Source organism: Protopterus annectens, chromosome 2.part2, assembly GCF_019279795.1.
Source record: "Protopterus annectens isolate FY-2018-M chromosome 2.part2, PAN1.0, whole genome shotgun sequence".
NCBI classification, from domain to species: domain Eukaryota; kingdom Metazoa; phylum Chordata; order Ceratodontiformes; family Protopteridae; genus Protopterus; species Protopterus annectens.
In genome coordinates this window covers 942,795,721-942,814,488 of record NC_056730.1, presented here as the reverse complement: position 1 = coordinate 942,814,488, position 18,768 = coordinate 942,795,721, and the positions used below count along the sequence as shown (strand labels likewise).

General features: G+C 41.2%; 1 protein-coding gene across 2 annotated transcripts in view; it reads right to left on the bottom strand.

Moving 5' to 3' along the window:
- Positions 1 to 18,768, bottom strand: part of VCAN (versican) — a 401,734-nt gene that overhangs the window by 54,940 nt on the left and 328,026 nt on the right. For both annotated transcript variants that reach the window (XM_044064259.1, XM_044064260.1), the window contains one exon: positions 11,529 to 11,611. In XM_044064259.1, coding sequence (XP_043920194.1) covers positions 11,529 to 11,611 — 83 coding nt within the window. The remainder of the gene's footprint in view (positions 1 to 11,528; positions 11,612 to 18,768) is intronic.

Genomic DNA, 18,768 nt, shown 5'->3' with positions numbered 1-18,768 from the left:
CCCATCCCGTATGATGCCTAGCTCTCATCTCTGTCCCATATGCTGCCTAGCTCTCATCCCCATCCCATACAATGCCTAGCAATCATCCCCATTCCATATGTTGCCTAGCAATCATCCCCATCCCATATGCTGCCTAACAATCATCCCATTCCATATGCTGCCTAGCTTTCTTCCCTGTTCCATATACTGCCTAGCTCTCATCCCCATCCTATACAATGCCTAGCAATCATCCCCATTCCATATGTTGCCTAGCAATCATCCCCATCCCATACACTGCCTAGCTCTCATCCCCATCCCATATGCTGCTTAGCTCTCATCCCTGTCCCATATGCTGCCTAGCAATCATCCCCATCCCGTATGATGCCTAGCTCTCATCCCTGTCCCATATGCTGCCTTGCTCTCATCCCCATCCCATACAATGCCTAGCAATCATCCCCATTCCATATGTTGCCTAGCAATCATCCCCATCCCATATGCTGCCTAACAATCATCCCATTCCATATGCTGCCTAGCTTTCTTCCCTGTTCCATATGCTGCCTAGCTCTCATCCCCATCCTATACAATGCCTAGCAATCATCCCCATTCCATATGTTGCCTAGCAATCATCCCCATCCCATACACTGCCTAGCTCTCATCCCCATCACATACGGTGCCTAGCTCTCGTCCCTGTTCCATATGCTCTACATTCAACATTACAGTAAAATCAATGTCTCAACAAGTAACTGACTTCCCCTATACATGGGAAAATCAAAAAGACCTGGGGGCATCTATTCTCAGTCAAGCTGCTTAGATTCTTTTTCTTGCGCTGACACTGCAGTACAGCATAAGGGGTGTCATCCTTCAGTTGAGCCATCAAACAGAAACCCTGTGTGCTTAAACTTGTGGGAGCCACAAAAGATGTAAAGAATCCCATTTCACTTATCAAAAAAATGGAAGGGGTTCATTCAGAACAATCACAGAAAAAAATGCAATGCAATCTTTTTTAAACAAGATGTTTTGTACAATAACAAGCAGGTGGAAATGTCAGAAATAAAAGTAGGAAATTACACATTTTGTTTTATAATAATAGAACAATGGGCCATCCAGAATTTCCAAAGAATATAAAAAAGGGACAAGCAAGTAAAATCCCAGCCATCCATCTGTTAATAGCCATATATTGTATTCCTTAATTCCCAACTCTTTTCCATATAGAAAATAATGACCATTTTAAAATGCCAGGCTTGCCTAACAAGTATACCATCTGCCCATTCAATCTTCCACTTATCAGTCTTCTTAGAAAAATGTTTTGTATCACCATGCAAAGATGCAGACCCTCTGACTTCTTCCCAGCCTCCCTTTATCAATGAACATAGCATACCTCCAATTTAGGAAAAGACCCAATCACTGTGATGTGTTGTCTGTCATGAGATGTACGACTCCTGGCTTCCAGACTGACTTCAAAATCCCTGTTGCCTAGATGACAACCATTACCTCTTTTATCTTTCATGCTTCTTGAAATGTTAACTTTTCTAGGTGTCTTTTACTATGTGTTTCCATGAGTACCTCCCCACCCCCGGCTGTGTCCAAGGAATCTGCTTTGAATTATCTGTTTAAAAGGTACTTGTTTGAAAGATGCAGCCTACTTTTTCTCAATTAAATGACTTCACTGTGACACATCTTCTTTTAGACAAGGCAGATCATGAATGGTCTCCTTCAAGGACTAGTTGGGTTCATGCCAACCCCCCCCCCACCCCCTGAGGAATCACTGCTTTTTCTTCACGTGGAGTCTTGCCAGATGGTGCGTGTCATACACCTGAGATCTATAAGCATTATGTCAAAGAAATTGTGCATCTCAGAGACATATCATGAGAAAAACTATAATAGGAATGTCCCATTGTTCTGAGGCAGGGAGATCTTCTGTCTGGAAGAATCCAGCAGAGCCCTGAAGAAGACCACAGTCCATAAGTGATTCAGGTTGGACTTGGAGAGACTGAGACATGGCTAGAGCAACAGAAGCTGGGGTTCCAAAAACAATTCAGTGTGAAACTAAGCACCCTTTCAACCCCTTCATGAGACTGTGACAAAAATCCGTCAGTCATACAAATAAGGGTAAATGTGAATGTTATCATTTTTGCAATAAGAAATTACTGGAGCCATACACCCCATAAAGATCCAGGGAGCAGTAGTCATTTCAATCAGCTGAAAGATAAATTGGTAATGACAACCCTCATAATTTTGAAACTGATGAAGCATATGTGGTTCACTTGAATAGTAATATGTAGGTAGGCATCCTTTACAGCAAATGTGAACATCACAGCTTGAAGGAAAATGAAGGGCATGCAGATCTGATGCTCTGAATGTTGCTTTCAAGTATTCATTTAGCCTGAACAACTTCAGAATAGGCTTCCAAGACATATCTTTTCTGGCCGCCAGACACAATCTTGAGTAGAAAGAAGCATGTGCCCTCTATTGCTTTTGACACTCTCCCTCATGCTTATTGTTGAAGTGAGTTCTCTAATGGGGAGTGATCAGATGTCACTGGTGTTGTCACACTAGCAGAATCCATTGGCACCTTGGTCTTGATAGGAAATGCAGTCTGCATCACTGCTAGCCCACCTATAGGACCAATTTTCACCTATTAATTCTTTCCATTATTTTTAAAAAGGGCTGCCAAAGCCCTACTTTATCATTGTCATAGATGAGTCAAGAAAGGTATGAGGGGCAGGAGGATGTGGAGGGCTGTGATGGGGTTTAAGTTAGGTAAGGACCACGGGACTAAGGTAAGGAACATGGGACTAACGTAAGGAACATGGGACTAAGGTAAGGAACATGGGACTAAAGTAAGGACCATGGGACTAAGGTAAGGAACATGGGACTAAACTAAGGACCATGGGACTAAGGTAAGGACCATGGGACTAAGGTAAGGACCATGGGACTAAGGTAATGACCATGGGACTAAGGTAAGGACCATGGGACTAAAGTAAGGACCATGGGACTAAGGTAAGGACCATGAGACTAAGGTAAGGACCATGTGACTAAGGTAAGGAACATGGGACTAAGGTAAGGAACATGGGACTAAGGTAAGGAACATGGGACTAAAGTAAGGACCATGGGACTAAGGTAAGGACCATGGGACTAAAGTAAGGACCATGGGACTAAAGTAAGGACCATGGGACTAAGGTAAGGAACATGGGACTAAAGTAAGGAACATGGGACTAAAGTAAGGAACATGGGACTAAGCTAAGGAACATGGGACTAAAGTAAGGAACATGGGACTAAGGTAAGGACCATGGGACTAAGGTAATGACCATGGGACTAAGGTAAGGACCATGGGACTAAAGTAAGGACCATGGGACTAAGGTAAGGACCATGAGACTAAGGTAAGGACCATGTGACTAAGGTAAGGAACATGGGACTAAGGTAAGGAACATGGGACTAAGGTAAGGAACATGGGACTAAAGTAAGGACCATGGGACTAAGGTAAGGACCATGGGACTAAAGTAAGGACCATGGGACTAAAGTAAGGACCATGGGACTAAGGTAAGGAACATGGGACTAAAGTAAGGAACATGGGACTAAAGTAAGGAACATGGGACTAAGCTAAGGAACATGGGACTAAAGTAAGGAACATGGGACTAAGGTAAGGACCATGGGACTAAGGTAAGGAACATGGGACTAAGGTAAGGACCATGGGACTAAAGTAAGGACCATGGGACTAAGGTATGGAACATGGGACTAAGGTAAGGACCATGGGACTAAGGTAAGGAACATGGGACTAAAGTAAGGACCATGAGACTAAGGTAAGGACCATGGGACTAAAGTAAGGATCATGGGACTAAGGTAAGGACCATGGGACTAAGGTAAGGACCATGGGACTAAAGTAAGGACCATGGGACTAAGGTAAGGAACATGGGACTAAGGTAAGGAACATGGGACAGTCATTGCTGCTCCCTATACTAGTCTAAGCCCTGTTGCCCCCCTGGAACTTGTTGCCCTCCGTTTAGATACATTTAACCTGGAACAGGAGAAGGGCTGACTTTTTATAGGATACTTGTTGTATCTTGGTATTTGGAAATGAAACAGTTGTTTAAGTGGCCAAATGACTGCCCTGTTTCATTTAGAATACTGATTATTTCATAAGCAGGATGTACAGAGACCAAATCCTTACCTACATGAGTATTAAGGAGGAGCACTTTGACATCTTCTAGCAGGGACTATATCTTCAGCTAGGCCTATGTCCCTAAGACTGACTGCATGGCAGAAGCTCTGTGTGCTGTATCAACAGCATCATAGTCTCATATAATGGCACATTTGTCCACATATGAAAATAACTGGATATATTCATGATTTTTTCTCCATGATTCTGCTTTGTCAGTCATAAGGAAGTATATTAGGGGGCTGGAATGAATTTATTCCCTTTCTCAGTATTCAGGAACACCACTGATTGATCTGCTAAAAGGTTCTTATAAACACATTTGAAGGAATCCTGGGTCCTATAAAATAGTCTACCTTTCAAACAGCAATGGAGTCATCATGCTTTAGAGATACTGTAAGAAAAACATTCTGCAAAAACTGTAATAGGAATAGCCAACAGTTTTCAGTATCTAAACCTAGAAGGTTAGTACACATCTTCTGAGTATCTGAGACCACCTTGATTGCCCATTTAAAATGATCTGCCATGCAAGTCAGGTTGTACCAGATCAGATGTCCTCTGGAAGAGATGCAGAGGACAGGATGTTTTCAGTATCATTGTTATAACACAGAAGATAAAACAGCTAAGAATCTGAGGAATCTGACTTCTCACTGGGAGAGAGTTTCCTTTCCTTCTTTTGGGAAGGGATCCCTGATACTACTGGTCCACTCTAGTCTGCAGGCTGTGCATTAAAGTCATGAGTCCACTTGAACAAGCCTGGGGATGTTCTGTGGAGACTCTGGAGACAAAGAAAAGAGGAATTATCTGCTGTTTGTGTAACAGGTATTGGCAAGAGGCTTTCATTGGAGACAATCCAGAGCCAAGACATCTGGGGCCTTAATTACATTTAGTAGTCACCTAGGAAGCCTGGATACATGAAAATCAGTTCTGGACCTCAACCTTATGTTTACAGATGCCGTCACACACTAGAAGCAAAAGGAAACTGCCCTCCTTTGAGGTTAACTCAAAAAGAGTGTCAGACTCAGTCACCAGGAGCCTGGCATCTACACCAACACAGAAATTGATTCCTTGGCCTGGGAGAATGTGTTAGGTTCTAAAGGCATGGTGGCCACTGAATAGGGCATACCCAAAGCTACCTATCTCTTCTGCCCATACTCCATTTTTTTCTTTATGGGCAAGATCATTATAGAAGACTATTACACTGTGCATTCCCACATATTTCTTTCTGTAAATTTTACTGTAGAATATTAATTGTCATTTACATTCCTTTAAATTCCCTTATATGTGTTTGATATTTGATCTCTACTGTAGAATGAAGTAACTTTGTGTCTATACATTTCTAAATTCTGATGCAATTATTTGCCTTTCCATTTTTTTTTTGTATACTTGGACTGAACCTGAAAATGATCCACTAAGATCAGTGCTCTATCCTTTATAAATAATAGTGGTGCTTATGTTCTTATAATAGGAGCAACAAAACAAAATAAGACCAAGTAGTCTAATTAAAGTATTAATAACCAAAACAAAACAGGGTGCACAACTCCATACAGGTAACCAAGTAAGGACACTGTGCAGTGGTTACCATAGAGGCATCAATTATACCAAACGACTGACATCAGGTGGAGAGGATGTCAGTTGTACACATTAACAAGATGAAAATGTTTTGGTATACTTAATGCCTCTGTGGTACCCACCGCACAATGTTTTTACCTAATTAAGTATTACGTTGTCACTCATGTTTCTGTGCAAGCTGCATAGATGTCCCCCTGCTCTGTAAGAAACATGTCTGAGTGTGCATCTTCTAACAGCGGCTTCTCCTACAGATGTTTATATGGCTAAGGCTTGTGGAAAAGTGTTACTGCATACTACAAACTAAGGGTAGGTTCATTGATTACAACGGTGAATACAATACTGAGATGCCTGCATGTAAGAAAACACAAAAATAGATAAAGTGGAAATAGAAAGCTGATTTTATGTGGGACAGGGAGCCTCTAAACAGAGGGCTTGTGCCCTGTACCACCTTTACTAATATTACTAACTTTGGGGCTATTAAACCTGTAGTGGAAGAAGGATTTCCAGCATTATGACTTCCATTGCACAGACTACATTTTCACAACTGAAGCTACTTGAAATGTGTCCATTAAACAAATGGCTTATTTCCTAAGGCTGCCTGGAAGTAGTGAACACAAGAGCATGACTTCTGACTTATGATGACAGCTACTGCTTCAACAGCTTTCTGTGGACTGGATTAAAGCCATTTTACTGTGGCTGATTAACAAAAACTAGACAAAGCCTGCAAACAACACTTATCCCTTTAGTGCAAGAGACAGGAAGAACATGAGATATATTTAAACTTAATGGATAGCACCCATGAAAAGATTTGAACAAAACATGATTACACACTATATGGCTGGTGACTGCATATTGCCCAACATATAATTAGCTGCTGTAACAAACGTGTCATAAAACTGCCTTATAACTAGCTACAGATATACTGACTAGTCACAAATGAAGGTTGTTGAGCTGTCAGACAACCACATGGCCTAAGACCCAATCACAGTTCTTTCTAAAAGAGAACGAAAAATTAAAATATTCTATACAGTAGTATTTTGTGGGAGGAGAATGCTTTATCTGCATTAAAATCTGGAACAAAAACTTGCGCAAACTCAGCTCTTTCTACCATTAGATGAAATTAAGATATAAAGTATTGTAGAAACTGAATGTACAGTATTTACTTTAATTTTAAATGTTTATGCAAGGTTTACTTTGCTTTTGGGCTTATCACTGATCAATATTCAAATGCATGAGTTTAGACTAGAATAGATTAATAATATGCTTTACATGTTTACAAAGGACAGATACAAAGAGAAGAAAGTTATTTTTCCTTGCTTATTTCTTTATTTTTTTGTTTGCCTAATAATTTTGTAGGCAGGCAAGTCCAGGGACACTTTACAGTTATGGCCTTGGCATACAGGAAGACATTACAATCATTCAACAAGTAGTCAATCATACAGATTAGCATACATTTTGTTAGTATAGTTTTAGTAGCGCATTCAGGACGTACCTATACTGTTGTGAGATAAGTGGATGGAGTGTTTACTTACATGCAAAAGTCAGAAAACAGAAAACAGTAAAACTTGTTTTTTGAATGTATGACAGTTCAAATAAACATTGTTAACATTAACACACACATTAAATCTTTGAATACTTGAATTCAGCATAAAAGAGAACAGAATAGAATAATGAATACTGTTGTATTAATTTTAGATAGGAGAAGCAGTATGTACTGCTAGACTTAGTTTTCATAGTGTAATAACATATTTGCATTTACTACCATCATTAGTCATTTTGACTGGTGTGATAAATATGGAAGGTACTCTGTTACAGATGGATATCCTATGGAGGAGCTGCAGTAACTCCAATGCTGCCATATGCCATTTAGAGATATACAAATCCTTAAGATCTAGAATTGGGAGTGTTTTTTTTTTCCTTTTCTCCCACAATGTGTGAGAACTGGTATGTTTTTAATGTAAGAGAGTTGCTGTAGTCTGCTCTCAGGTTGTTGGAAGTGGATCTTAGACAATGCTTGATGTTAAGTGCGGTATACATCTCTACAGGTGAGGGTGGAGAGTAGGTGTGAGGCATAAGCAGGTGTGGGAACACATGTTTTTAGTGGAGGGCTATATAGTACTGTTCATTTCTGGAGACAAGTTGATGAATATACAAATTTTGTTCATAGCAGTTTGATTTGGTTTTGTGTTCAGACCTCAAGTTCAGTGCAATGAAGGGAAGTGCCTGGTGTCAGTGGAGGAACTGGAAAGTTTGGTTAGTTAAGGATCAGACTACATACCTGCCCAGGTATTTGGGGTACAAAGTGACTCAAACTTATCATGTTCTGAATGTGAGATATTGAGAAGGATAAGTTGTTAAAACAGCATCCTAAGCCAAATGTTATTTCCATCCTTTAATGGCACACATAAAGTTAATTTACTTAGCACTAAATGGTATTAGTTCCTTTAGTTATTATTAACACAGTTTGTATGACACACAGAAAAAAGCAGTTTTCTGATAATGATCTAGGCAATCAGAAAATAAAGACACGGCAGAAATAATACGTGATAGACAAAGACCTTGCAGGTTTGGATAGACCAGCAGTAGAACAGAACATCTTCAAATTGCAACAGTTAGCCAACAGTCTATTCAAAAGAAGAACAACATATAAGCATTTACTTCAAAAAGTGATATTCACAAACAATGCATATGCATTTGTAATAACACAGTACTCTTGCAATACTAAATTGCAGAGTTCAGAACTGAATAAGCCTGGTGCACGCTATTTTTAACAAATGACTTAAGATTAAAAAGTCAAGTGTTTCAGTAATAAAAGAATAGTAAATAGTATAGCAATAACCCACGCCTGGGTGTGGGTAATGCTAAATTTACCCACGGTTGGCGTGGTTTGGTCCTGAGGGTCCCTATTACTTTTCTTAAATAATGGCATAGTATAATGCCTGTTTACTGCCCTTCCGCAGATGTCTGGCATCCGCGGCAGTTCTGATGTACTGCGCGCCTGCGCAGTACATCAGAGTTGAGCAAAAGCAACGGAGAAAGCAAGATCTCCGTTGCTTTTATGTCTCGCTATGTTAAATGAGTTTAACATAGCGAGACAGTTTTAAAATAAGCAACGGACATCTCCGTTGCTTATTTTAAAGCTGTCTTGCTATGTTAAACCCATTTAACATAGCAAGACAGTGTTTTAAAAAAACGAGTTATACTAATGGAAAAAAGTCCGGACGACCGGACCTTTTTCCATTAGTATAACTCAATTTACAATGGGCATGCTGGCCAATCAGCGTGCACGTTTTGGGGGGGTCATGGTATAATAAGTAATAACTGCTCTAGCAGATGGTATGTATAACTACATAGGAACATTGAGGTAGCAGTCAGGCACATATAAGTTCCAATCATACAGAGCTGACGACCAAAGTGTGTGTGTGTGTGTGGGGGGGGGGGTCAGCGTAAAAGAAAAGGCAAAGGTAATCAGTCAAGTCGAAGTGTTTACACATAGCCTGGTAAACCTGGAAGTGGAAGTAAAGGAAATTGTCATCAGGAACATCACAGAAAGAGAGAAAAATAAAGACTGGAAAGTGAAGAGACATGACAAAACATGGCTTAGAAACAGGTACAAAGCTCAAAATACTCAGGCCCATAATCAAATGCTCTGAGTCATAGATTATAAATCCATGACTTCATTAAAGGTGACTAGGAAGCAGAATCCCATGCTATCACAACAAATGTCATTCAAAAAAAGGGGAGCAGCTCTGGAAATGCATTGGTGACAACACATTTAAAAGAAAGAACATAGAGTGCCAGACTATAAATAGATTTGAGGCTATGGGTCAGTAATGAAGGGGAAGGAATGAGGAATTGACAAGGCAAGTAAACATGGTATGTGTTATCAGCAGCAAATGACAACAGCAAACATTCTAACAGCAGTTAGCAAGCATTTAAAAGACTGCTCTGATTCGGTCAGCATGGCGGGAGATATGCTCTCTTAAGGACTATTTCATGTGGCTAAACTGCTTCTTCAGACCTCTTCTGTAGGGTAAACTCATAATTACTCTTTTTACTTAAGGGGACAGGGAGTTAATCATCCAGAAGACAATCCAAAATATAGTAGCAGCAATACTCACACAATTAATAATTTCATATTTGAATTCATATGAGGGGATTTAGAATGCAGGCACAGAAGTAAAGTGATATACTCTGACTACTACTGGGCACAGTGGGTCATAATGTCTTTCAGAAAGTGGCATTAGGTGACAAATATTTCTTCTTTGGGAGGCATTGGGAAGAAGCCAAGAGGTCTACAACCACAGAGACTGAAAGGTGCAGACAGAGGTTAGGGAAGCTGATTTATAGGGCAAATGATATTTAAATAAAAAGAGTACAAAAGTCACCCATGTTAAAAAGGAAGGAGAACAAAAGACATATTTTTATTATAATTTGAACAGCAAAGGAACAGCTTTAGTGTGAACACTACAAAGAAATATTATCAAACATGAGGTGCTGACAGAGAATAATGTAACTGAATTTAAAAACAAGAAGACAACATTTGGGGCTCACAAACCTATACAGTGTGAGAAAGTAACATGTCAAATACAAAAAAGAAAAAAAAAAGATTTAGCCAAAATAACAAAAACTGCATAATAAAATAAGCATAACTCTTTTGTGAGTCTGCAGCAGAGGTGAATTTCAAGAAGGCCATCCATGTGCTACGGCTGGAATGGAAGCCACATTGGGTTTCAGAAATTGTGGTATAGGGGTAAAAGTATGCAGGGAGCTATTAGAAAACCAGCTGCTCTGAAACTGTCTAGAGGAAGCATAAAAGGATGCAGGTAATTATCCAGAAAGAAAAGAACCCAGCAACTAATGACTAAGATTAAAAGATAAAGGTATGGGGATTATGTTAGAGGATAGGTAGTAAACAAAATAAAGTTTAAGATAATTTGAAGTTCCCAAATGATACACATTTTAGAGCAGTATTTTTAAATGGTTTAGACAAAACTTCAGATGTTTAGCAAGGATGGGGCAAATGTGCACAGCCATCTTGAGCACAAGGTGTTGGGGGGGGTATGATCAGGAAATGTAGTTCCTACATTATTTTCTGCACATGCATTTCTGCACTTCAGTGCTTCTTGTGCAGTTAAGCTGCTGTAGCAAACCATTTATTATAATTGTAGCACATGATTTCTTACAGTTTAAAAGTAAAAGTCTTTCTTTTTGTCTTGAAGAGCTGCAGGGTATGGATCTGGCTTGTACAACTAGAATAACGCAATGAGGGGCTGTAGACGTTTTGCTTCTTTTGCTCTTCAGTTGAAGAGCTGAGGACATCAGATCAGGGACTGGCACTAGACCTTAGATAAGCCAGCTATGGCTCTGTCAAACCAGTATGGGGCAGGTCAAGTATGTCTGAAAAGTGTTATACACTGAAGTCATTAACATTTGGTATTTTTATGTAAAATCGGGCTAGATGCAGGACAAAGGCTAATGAATATATGTATATGATTGTAAATTATTAGTATAAAACATTATTCATCTGTTTTCGTGTCTGCAGGTCAGTGTTATAATTGTCAGCTCTGCAGGCTTTCTCTTGTGAGAAAATAAACCTTCCTACAATTAATGGAAAAAATAAAATGTACCTACTACACATTTAGCAATGGATATTAAGATAAATCTGGTGCTGCTTTCATAATAGTACTGTATAGTAAATAAAAATCACATAACTGAAGTAATAATAAACTGGCGTGCTGCTTTAGTTCACCTTATTTATCAGTGGTCCAACTGAGTTTTTGTACTAACCAGCTAAGACAAAAAGTCTTTTTTACCAACTCACCAGAACATTGCCATCAGTCCAGCGGAAGTCATGCTCAAACATCTTATCATTCAGTCCGATCCACTGGTAGTCATGACCCAGCCCTGAGGGAATTAGAACCAAAAGGAAACGTTGGTTAGACTTTGCCATAAAAGGTAGGGCTTTGATTAAAAAGAGAACTGAGAAAGTTCCTGCATACGTGCATTACAATTCCTAAGAATACTTAAATCATTCAAAAGAGTACAGCCTACAACCATAGTCACAGTACAGATACATATCTAATTTAAGAGATGTGGGTGTGAGACACACATGCTGACAGAGAAATATGGGAACATTTCACATCCGTCTGAGACAGTGCCACTAATGGATACTTACAATCAACTATTTTTAGTGAAATACAAAGGCCGCATTCCAAAATCTCCATTTAACATGACATGAACACAGCCAGATCAGCAGGATCTCAAAACACACCAGGACAGACAAACTCCAACATTTCTATATTAACTGATAAGAAAACATTCATTCTAAACATAGGCAGGCAACTGAAAGAAAAACATATTTAAAAAGCCAGCATTCAGAACTAGCATTTCATGTGACTCCCTATAGAGCTTAACAGCCCTGCTGTTACCATGCATTTCAATCATGTTCAGAAATTCAATAAAACTATACTATGAGGGTTATTGTTGTTGCTGTTATTAGTATTAGTATTAGTAGAAGTAGTATTAGTATTAGCAGTAGTAGTATTGGTATTAGTATTAGTACTGGTATTAGTATTAGTAGTAGTATTAGTATTAGTAGTAGTATTAGTAGTAGTATTAGTAGTAGTAATATTGGTATTAGTATTGGTATTAGTATTAGTAGTAGTAGTATTAGTAGTAGTAGCATTGGTATTAGTAATAGTATTGGTATTAGTAGTAGTATTTTGTTGGTGTTGTTACTGATGTTATTGCCTATACCAACACCTCAACTCTTACAGAAACACAAGGAAAATATCACAAACAAGAATTTTACTTTTGTTACTTTGAAGTACTTTGTTATATGTTCATAGGTAGGTACTAGGCTATCAGCCCTAGAGCCTATACAAGCCTAGCCAAAAAGGTACCCTGTCTTTTGCCACCCAAGAAAATTATTTTCCTGTGCCCCTGTCGAGCAGAGCCACAGAGGTGATCCCAGGGGTGCATACATCTCAACCATCCCAAATTACAGACAGGAAGTGCTTTGCTATTTGAAAGGAACTGAACTTGCTGCCGAGAGTGCTGGCTTTGTTGCTGTTTTGGACAGAAATGAGCAAGGAACTTTACTGCTGTGAGTAGGCGGGAAGTGCTTTGCTATTTGAAAGGAACTGAACTTGCAGTTTCAGACAGAAACAAGCAAGGGACTTTGCTTCTACTTATATGCTGGCTTTCGTTTCATTGGGGACTTGTTGTGCTGCCTTTGCTGAGAGGGACTTTGTTGCCGTGAGACGAATGCTGGCTTTGCTGAGAGAGGGACTTCGTTGCCATAATGACTTTGCCGAGAGAGAGGGATGCTGTTGCTGCTTATGCTGTATGTGTGTGTGTGTGTGTGTGTGTGTGTGTGTGTGTGTGTGTGTGTGTGTGTGTGTGTGTGTGTGTGTTTGTGTGTGTGTGTGTGTGTGTGTGTGTGTGTGTGTTTGCCGAGAGAGAGGGATGTTGTTGCTGCTTATGCTGTGTGTGTGTGTGTGTGTGTGTGTGTGTGTGTGTGTGTGTGTGTGTGTGTGTGTGTGTGTGTGTGTGTGTTTGCGAGAGAGGGATGTTGCTGCTTATGCTGTGTGTGTGTGTTTGCCGAGAGAGAGGGATGTTGTTGCTGCTTATGCTGTGTGTGTGTCTGTTTGCCGAGAGAGAGATGTTGTTGCTGCTTATGGTGTGTGTGTGTGTGTGTGTGTGTGTGTGTGTGTGTGTGTGTGTGTGTGTGTGTGTGTGTGTGTGTGTTTGCGAGAGAGAGGGATGTTGTTGCTGCTTATGCTGTATGTGTGTGTTTGCCGAGAGAGAGAGATGTTGCTGCTGCTTATGCTGTGTGTGTGTGTTTGCCAAGAGAAAGGGATGTTGTTGCTGCTTATGCTGTGTGTGTGTCTGTTTGCCGAGAGAGAGAGATGTTGTTGCTGCTTATGCTGTGTGTGTGTGTGTGTGTGTGTGTGTGTGTGTGTGTGTTTGCCGAGAGAGAGGGATGTTGTTGCTGCTTATGCTGTATGTGTGTGTTTGCCGAGAGAGAGAGATGTTGCTGCTGCTTATGCTGTGTGTGTGTGTTTGCCAAGAGAAAGGGATGTTGTTGCTGCTTATGCTGTGTGTGTGTGTTTGCATAGAGAGTGGGATGTTGTTGCTGCTTTTGCTGTGTGTGTATGTTTGCCAAGAGAGAAGGATGTTGTTGCTGCTTATGCTGTGTGTGTCTGTGTGTGTGTGTGTGTGTGTGTGTGTGTGTGTGTGTGTGTGTGTGTGTGTTTGCTGAGAGAGAGGGGTGTTGTTGCTGCTAATGCTGTGTGTGTGTGTGTGTGTGTGTGTGTGTGTGTGTGTGTGTGTGTGTGTGTGTGTGTGTGTTTGCCGAGAGAGAGGGATGTTGTTGCTGCTTATGCTGTATGTGTGTGTTTGCCGAGAGAGATGGATGTTGTTGCTGTGTGTGTCTGTTTGCCGAGAGAGAGGGATGTTGTTGCTGTGTGTGTGTGTTTGCCGAGAGAGAGGGATGTTGTTGCTGTGTGTGTGTGTGTTTGCCAAGAGAGAGGGATGTTGTTGCTGTGTGTGTTTGCCGAGAGAGAGGGATGTTGTTGCTTTGTGTGTGTGTGTGTGTGTGTGTGTGTGTGTGTGTGTGTGTGTGTGTGTGTGTGTGTGTGTGTGTTTGCCGAGAGAGAGGGATGTTGCTGCTTATGCTGTGTGTGTGTGTTTGCCGAGAGAGAGGGATGTTGTTGCTGCTTATGCTGTGTGTGTGTCTGTTTGCCGAGAGAGATGTTGTTGCTGCTTATGCTGTGTGTGTGTGTGTGTGTGTGTGTGTGTGTGTGTGTGTGTGTGTGTGTGTGTGTGTTTGCCGAGAGAGAGGGATGTTGTTGCTGCTTATGCTGTATGTGTGTGTTTGCCGAGAGAGAGAGATGTTGCTGCTGCTTATGCTGTGTGTGTGTCTGTTTGCCGAGAGAGAGAGATGTTGTTGCTGCTTATGCTGTGTGTGTGTGTGTGTGTGTGTGTGTGTGTGTGTGTGTGTGTTTGCCGAGAGAGAGGGATGTTGCTGCTTATGCTGTGTGTGTGTGTTTGCCGAGAGAGAGGGATGTTGTTGCTGCTTATGCTGTGTGTGTGTCTGTTTGCCGAGAGAGAGAGATGTTGTTGCTGCTTATGCTGTGTGTGTGTGTGTGTGTGTGTGTGTGTGTGTGTGTGTGTGTGTGTGTGTGTGTTTGCCGAGAGAGAGGGATGTTGTTGCTGCTTATGCTGTATGTGTGTGTTTGCCGAGAGAGAGAGATGTTGCTGCTGCTTATGCTGTGTGTGTGTGTTTGCCGAGAGAAAGGGATGTTGTTGCTGCTTATGCTGTGTGTGTGTCTGTTTGCCGAGAGAGAGAGATGTTGTTGCTGCTTATGCTGTGTGTGTGTGTGTGTGTGTGTGTGTGTGTGTGTGTGTGTGTGTGTGTGTGTGTGTGTGTGTGTGTGTGTGTGTGTGTGTGTGTGTGTGTTTGCGAGAGGGATGTTGTTGCTGCTTATGCTGTATGTGTGTGTTTGCGAGAGAGAGATGTTGCTGCTGCTTATGCTGTGTGTGTGTGTTTGCCAAGAGAAAGGGATGTTGTTGCTGCTTATGCTGTGTGTGTGTGTTTGCATAGAGTGGGATGTTGTTGCTGCTTTGCTGTGTGTGTATGTTTGCCAAGAGAGAAGGATGTTGTTGCTGCTTATGCTGTGTGTGTCTGTGTGTGTGTGTGTGTGTGTGTGTGTGTGTGTGTGTGTGTGTGTGTGTGTGTGTGTTTGCGAGAGAGGGTGTTGTTGCTGCTAATGCTGTGTGTGTGTGTGTGTGTGTGTGTGTGTGTGTGTGTGTGTGTGTGTGTGTGTGTGTGTGTGTGTGTGTGTGTGTGTGTGTGTGTGTGTTTGCCGAGAGAGAGGGATGTTGTTGCTGCTTATGCTGTATGTGTGTGTTTGCAGAGAGAGATGAATGTTGTTGCTGTGTGTGTCTGTTTGCCTAGAGAGAGGGATGTTGTTGCTGTGTGTGTGTGTTTGCCGAGAGAGGATGTTGTTGCTGTGTGTGTGTGTGTGTTTGCCAAGAGAGGGATGTTGTTGCTGTGTGTGTTTGCCGAGAGAGAGGGATGTTGTTGCTGTGTGTGTGTGTGTGTGTGTGTGTGTGTGTGTGTGTGTGTGTATATGTTTGCTGAGAGAGAGGGATGTTGTTTCTGTGTGTGTGTGTGTGTGTGTGTGTGTGTGTGTGTGTGTGTGTGTGTGTGTGTGTGTGTTTGCCGAGAGAGAGGGATGTTGTTGCTGTGTGTGTGTGTGAGTTTGCCGAGAGAGAGGGATGTTGTTGCTGTGTGTGTATGTTTGCCAAGAGGGAGAGATGTTATTGCTGTGTGCGTGTGTTTGCCGAGAGAGAGGGATGTTGTTGCGGTGTGTGTGTGTTTGCAGAGAGAGAGGGATGTTGTTGTTGCTGTGTGTGTGTGTTTGCCGAGAGAGAGGGATGTTGTTGTGTGTATGTGCTTGCCAAGAGAGAGGGATGTTGTTGCTGTGTGTGTGTGTGTGTGTGTGTGTGTGTGTGTGTGTGCCGAGAGAGAGGGATGTTGTTGCTGTGTGTGTGTGTGTGTGTGTGTGTGTGTGTGTGTGTGTGTGTGTGTGTGTGTGCGTGTGTTTGCCAAGAGAGAGGGATGTTTTGTGTGTGTGTGTGTGTGTGTGTGTGTGTGTGTAAATGCCCCCAATGTAATACACCTGGTGGCTAGAGGTATTTAGGCTCAAACCCTGTACCTTTGGTTCAGGGTAAAAAGAGCCTAAAGTCCCTAGCCACCACCATTTCTCAGCTTTGCCCAGAATTTTTTTTTCTGCTAAGAGTTGAGAGCTATGGTGACAACAAAATTTGTATCCCCCCGTTATTGGCTTTGTTGTTTGTCCAGTTTTTTTGTGCTAAGAGGTTGGCAGCTATGGTGAGAAGTGAGAACTGAATTCACTAAATGATAGCCATTAAGTTTGTCTTCCTGTTGTTTAACCGGCTGATTTAGCATACTGGTATGTTGCACTGACTGTACTGTATAGTGTTCTGGGTTCAAGACTTGCCAGTAACATGCATGGTGGTAACATAACATTTTATTCTAGCAACTTCCCAAAATTATACAAGCAATGTTTAAAATGTGTCCCTGGTTTTGACTTTTTGCCTCCCCCCCCCAAAAAAAAAACTGAAATTGAAAATAAGTGTGAGAAGCTGTGCAAGTTGCCTATGGCTTACACTACTGTCATTCTATTTATAGTGTGTGTGGAAGTAGACTTTTATGATGGAAATGTTCTGAATTGGGCAGTTTTGTAATTATTGGTTCATGCATTTTCTTTCATTGCCTATAGTACAGCCTACTGGAAAAATATTCATTCAAACAATAAATTTAAAATGTGCTTTGTCTAACAAGTGTGCTGTATTATACAAGGAATATAACTTAATAAAGTCAGGAAGGTGTATCAAAAAAAAAAACACATGTATGTTTCTTGTTTTGTGTGCAAGGGGCCAGTGATTTGAAAACAGCCCAAAGGAAATCTTTATCCACCACTGGCCAGATGCATTTTCTTTGGATGTGATGCAGGTTTCAATGCTATTTCAATTAATGTGAGTTTCAAGGGCAGAGACATTTTAATGCTAAGTCTATTTTCATTGTGAAACAGTATTGTTTTGTTTATCAGATGTCTGTTAGTGTTTGTGCATTGATGTGCTGCAAAATGTAAAAATAAAATCCAAATAATCATTGTAGAAGTAAAGCAGTATGCACACATTAGTGTTTATGGTAAATGGGGTGAAATAGCCAGGTAATGGGGACATTGGAATGGCTGCAGGGGGACTCTGGTGCCATATTTTGGTTATCTGTTCTTCAGTTTGCATTTGAAAGTTGGTATCCCACAATTCCATTGGAGTGGGTGGGGTTACGTAATTATGTATGCAAATTAGATATTAATCAGCATACAGATTTGTTCCTATTTTTCATGGCCCTTGTCCAGATTTTTGATGTTTCCAGGTTGAGAGGTATGCGGGGATGAATTTCCTATTTCCCATCCAATCATCAAGATTTTTCTTGAAGACTGCTAATGAGGAGCTTTGTTTGATATAGACAGGTAGTTTGTTCCAGTGTATGGGAAGTCTCTGGGACAGGAATCTATCCCTCCAGCATGTTCTGTTTATTGTGTTGACAAGGTTTAGGTCCCTAGAGCATGTAGCTCGGAGGGATTGGGATTTCTTTAAGTGGAGCATGTCCAACAGCTCTGGGTTTGACATAGCTTTGTATGTTAGGCATAGATCGCCTCTGAGTAGGTGATATGCGACGGAGTAAAGCTGGAGTTTTTTGAGACGGTCTGCTTAGGTCATCTGTTTGAGGCCAGTAATCCTCTTTGTGAGGTATTTCTGCAACCATTCCAGTTGTTGTAGTTGTATTGTAAGATACATACCAAAATGGGGTGTTGTACTCTATAATGGGTCTAATGATGAGTAGAGGGGAACAATGACCTCTTTTTTCCTGGATGAGAAACATTTTGTGATGAGGTGTGCCCTGTAGAAGGATTTCCTGACTTCTGTGGCAATGTGATTATCAAAAGAGAGACTACTGTCCACCTGTGTCCCAAGATCTCTTACCAGACTTTCGGTGTTAAGTAGACTACCACCTATGTGGTAGCTCATGGGTACAGAGTTTTTACCAAAGGAGATGACAATGCACTTTTTGGCATTGAGCTTGAGGCCATGGCTTTGACACCAGGCATCTGTCTCAGTGAGGCCCTTTTGTAGGATGTCCACATCATTAGGAGTTTCAATTATGGCTCCTAGTTTGCAGTCATCTGCAAACTTCATTAGCCAAAGACCTTTTGTGTTAGCCTGTACTTCAGGAAAGTAGATACCAAACAGGAGAGGATCCAGGACTGAACCCTGTGGTACTCCACTTGTCACTGATCTGAAGTCAGATTTGGAATATTCTACTTTCACAGTGTGGGTTCTGTCAGTGAGCCAGTTGGCAACCCATCTTGTGACATAGGGATTTATACCTAGTTTAGTGAGTTTATCTATAATTCTAGAGTGGAGGATGGTGTCAAAAGCCTTGGCGAGATCTAGATAGGCTG